The sequence below is a fragment of the Penaeus japonicus genome, unplaced genomic scaffold (assembly GCF_977035675.1).
Source record: "Penaeus japonicus unplaced genomic scaffold, GWHDUDI00000001_assembly GWHDUDI00000037, whole genome shotgun sequence".
In the NCBI taxonomy this organism is placed as follows: Eukaryota; Metazoa; Arthropoda; class Malacostraca; order Decapoda; family Penaeidae; genus Penaeus; species Penaeus japonicus.
In genome coordinates this window covers 2581462-2586461 of record NW_028234439.1, presented here as the reverse complement: position 1 = coordinate 2586461, position 5000 = coordinate 2581462, and the positions used below count along the sequence as shown (strand labels likewise).

Below are 5000 nucleotides of genomic sequence, written 5' to 3'. Positions count from 1 at the left end.
TGTATATATATATATATATATATATATATATATATATATATATATATATGTTTATATATATATGTATATATATATATATATATATATATATATATATATATATATATATATATTGAAGCTCGATCCCTTAAAATTATGAAAACATTCTTCGAAGACCCGGGAGGAAATAGACACGGAAATCACCTTCCGACATTAAAAATGATATTGACTTCATAATCACCATTAGGCGCGACATTGTACAAGACGTAAGCGTTATCAATAAAGTAAATGTCGATAGCGATCATAGACTGGTCAGAAGTTGAGTTAAATTGCAGCTAAGGAACGAAATAAGCTCATACAGAAGCCTCTCGTTAATCTAATCAACATTAAGAATAGGGCGACGGAATTCAGCAGTAACATTCCAAACAGATACTCAGCTCTCGAAGATCTTGACATAGACCAATTTAACAACCAATATATTGAGATATTTAAGGAAGCTGCACTTGGCGGTAAAGACGAAAAAGAAAAGTTCATAAAGCTTTCGGTAGACACAAAAACGCTTATGAAAGAGCGTAAGGACATGAAAATAACACCAATCAAAGACAAAATAGAATCAACAGAAGTGACTAAGACGATAAACAAGAAGAAGAGATATGTGCGCAAATTTAACATACGAAAAATAAATGAAGCTCTGCTTTCAGGCACCAGTCTTAAGGCAACAAAGAGGAGACTCGGAATAAGGAAAATCAAATGTATGCAGTAAAGAAACCCAATGGAAAGGTGACATACAATAAAAATGAAATTATCAAAGTAATAGAAGGCTTCTATCGCGACTTATACCACTCAAACGATCAACCACATACGGAGACAAGCACAACAGTTGGAGACGGTAGAGGAAGTAAAAATGGCACTAAAAGGCATGAAAAGAGGAAAAACTCGGTAAAACTCCGAAATCCCGGAAAAAGGCACTAATAGTTATAATACACAAAAGACTTTAAGAATTACCGATCTATAAGCCTCCTTTCAGTAATCTGTAACTGCTCACAAAAATCATCACAGCCCGCATTCACCGATACATTTGATTCAAAACAACCCAGGGAACAGGCAGGCTTCCACAGCGGATTCTCAACTACAGACAATATCCACACACTAACCCAAGTAATAGAGAAAACTAACGAATATAGGAAGCCCCTGTGTATGGCATTCGTAGATTACAAAAAGGCATTCGACTCGGTACAGATAGCTGCAGTACTAGATGCAATTCGTAAACAAGGGGTAGAGGAAATATATTGCAGATTAGTTGAGGATATATATATAAATGGTACAGCGACAATCAAAATACACGCAGAAACCAATGAAATACCAATAAAAAGGGCGTTAGGCAGGGCGACTCCATCTTACCGAAGCTGTTTATAGCTTGCTTAGAGGAAGTATTCAAGAAGTTAGATTGGACGGAGAAAGGATTAAAATAGGAGATGAACACTTAAGCAATTTAAGATTTGTAGATGACATTGTTATTTATTGCGAGTCAGCAAATGAATTGCAACAATTACTAAGCGATTTGAATAGGGAAAGACAGAAGATTGACCTTAAAATGAAAATGTATTTTTCATATTCTAGGACTATGGGGTGAATGCAGATATATACTGAGATACTACCGGCATCCACAGAGCGAAACACCTTTGCTACCGAATCTAAGGAAAAATCAATACTTGTAATGTCGTGAAGTGGATGTGACAGTGAATGGAAAATCACTGGACATTGTTGCGAACTTACAAAGAAAGGGACAGTGCTATTTATTTGTTAGCGTTCGGAACAGTGAAATCTATCCGACGGTGAACTCTCGTGATATCTATGTGCCATCGTCATTGTTTCGTGTGTGTGTATGTGTTTTTTTATAGCTAATTTTTGTTATTATTTTTTATACTCCCATCATAATAACTTACTCTCATGGAACAACCCTAAATAAATTCATAAAAACCCTAAATGAATTAACAAACAAATAGAAGCTTCACAGTATATGAATGCATATGAATATACATATATGTACACATTATCTATCTATCTACCTATCTATCTATCTATCTACACGCACACAAACAAACACACACACATACATACATACATACATATATACATATATATATATATATATATATATATATATATATATATATATATATACATATGTATATATATAAATATATATATACATATATATATATATATATATATATATGTATTAATATTTATACATATAGACGTATATATACATATACATATATAAGTGTATGTATATGATGTGTGGGCGTGTGTGTATTTATGAGTCACGGTGGGTACTGATGTATTCTGATGTATCTGGCTTTTTATATCTTTTAAAGACATTTTTTCGTTGTATTTCCCTGGGTTATATCCCAAATATCTATAACTCAGTCATTTATTCGGGCTTAAGGTCACAATGGGCGTGGCTCTACATCTAACCGACCTATGAAGCCACGCCCACTTCTGCCAGAGTATATAAGGCGTCGAAGGAAAACCTTTTTCATCATATCGATCGAATCACCGAACATGTTTACTAGGGTGAGAAGCATTTCAGAAAAAAATGTTGATGAATAACTTGCTGGTCATCATGAAAGAAGTGTCTGTGGTCACTATCCTTTTTGCAGTTGTGGATAAGCGTCATGATTCTGTGCTGTTTGTGATCACTCTTATTGTTTCTTTTGCTGCAGATAATCGTCACACTGGGCCTGGTGGCCGCCTCCTTGGCCGCTCCTTCGCAGCCCTCCTACGGCTACTCTCCTCCTCCTTCCTACCAGGTGGGTCTCGGAGCGCTTCCTCGGGCCTTACTCGTGGTAGCTACCTGTTCCGTGTTCATTTTCTCTCCTGCTTTGCTTTCGGGGTTTTCAGTATCAACAAAATCAAATTGTATTTCACTTATTTATTTATCATCAAGTCTTTCTCATGATAATTTTCTTCAATTTATCTATATATCATCTTACAGGGATTTTGTCTAAGTAGGATTCATTTTTTTGTAAGTAGACCTATAGTATGAATATATTTTTCTTTCGACTTATTTCTCTTCATCCTTTTTATTCAGTCTCCAGCTCAGTACAACTTCGACTGGCTCGTGAAGGACGACTACTCCGGTAACGACTACGGCCACCAGGAGTCCCGCGACGGCTACAACACACAGGGAACCTACTACGTGCAGCTTCCCGACGGTCGTCTGCAGAAGGTCACCTACAACGTGGACGGCGACTCTGGCTACGTAGCCGAGGTCAGCTACGAGGGCGAAGCTCAGTACCAAGCTCACCAACCTTCATACCATCCTACACCTTCATACCAGCCTACGCCTTCATACCATACTACACCATCATACCACCCTACACCTGCCTACAGGCCAACACCTTCTTACAGGCCGAGACCTCACCACTAAGGAACTGAATCATAAAACAAATTCTCAAACATGTAACGCTTATTTGCATTATCTATTTTTGTAACTTTCTACCATAAAAGGAATATATATTAACGCATATTATTTTTCTTTGATAAAACAAATCCTCATAGAAAATACTTTCGTGCAATATGAATATAACTTGATAATGCTTGCTATTTGTGGGTGTATATATGTACACACACACTTATTATACATATATATTTATATGTATGTGTGTGTGGATGTGTGTATATATCTATTAATACGTTTATATATACGTATACATGTACGTAGACACATATATACATACAGACATATAAATGTGTGTTTGTGTGTGTGTGTGGCTTTATTGCATTATTCCATCATATATATGTATACATATATATATATATATATATATATATATATATATATATATATATATATATATGAATATGAATATAAACATATGCATATATATCTATATAAACATATACATATATCTATATATATACAGATGTATATATCATATATCATATATATACATATATATATATATATATATATATATATATATATATACATATATATATTTATATATACACATATACTTATATATATATATAAACATGTATATATATATATATATATATATATATATTATACATACATACATATATCATATATCATATATATACATATATATATATATATATATATATATATATATATATATACATATATATATTTATATATAAACACGTATACTTGTATATATGTAAGCATAAGTACATATGTATATGTCACTGCTGTCTGTGGTGTGGCTGACTAACTCGATTGGCCATTGCAAGGGTTAGGATCCTTTTGGCAGCAGCAAGCAGAGCGAAGAGACGTCATGTTGGTTGAGGAGTGTGACGGTCCCGAGTTGTGGGTCACACATTGTCACATCGGCCTCTGACAGTGTTATTAGATTATAACAATTAAGGTATGTATGTTAGGTTTGCGATTTTCTTATTCTACGATTGTACGGTGAATACTGATATCTACTGATATACTTACACACACACACACACACACACACACACAGACACACACACACACACACACACACACACATATATATATATATATATATATATATATATATATATATATATATGTATGTATGTATATGTATGTATGTATATACATACATACATACACATATACATATATATATATATATATATATATATATATATATATATATATATATATATATATATATAATCATATGTATGTATGAATATATATACATACATACATATACATACATATATATATATATATATATATATATATATATATATATATATATATATATATATATATATGTTTACACAAATGTATATATAAACATATATATTTTCGGATATCAGACACAGAAACACACACACACACACACACACACACACACACACACACACACACACACACACACACACATATATATATATATATATATATATATATATATATATATACATATATATAATATATATACATAATGATATTATATATATATATAATATATAGTATAATATATAGATAAATAGATGAATTAACA

At 32.3% G+C, this 5000-nt stretch overlaps 1 protein-coding gene across 1 annotated transcript in view; it reads left to right on the top strand.

Moving 5' to 3' along the window:
• Positions 1-3502, top strand: part of LOC147467151 (uncharacterized) — a 3819-nt gene extending 317 nt beyond the window's left edge. The window contains exons 2-4 of the mRNA XM_086532181.1: positions 2432-2559; positions 2709-2795; positions 3077-3502. Of these exons, the coding sequence (XP_086388307.1) occupies positions 2432-2559; positions 2709-2795; positions 3077-3415 (554 nt within the window). The 3' untranslated portion in view covers positions 3416-3502. The remainder of the gene's footprint in view (positions 1-2431; positions 2560-2708; positions 2796-3076) is intronic.
• Positions 3503-5000: the final 1498 nt, after the last annotated feature.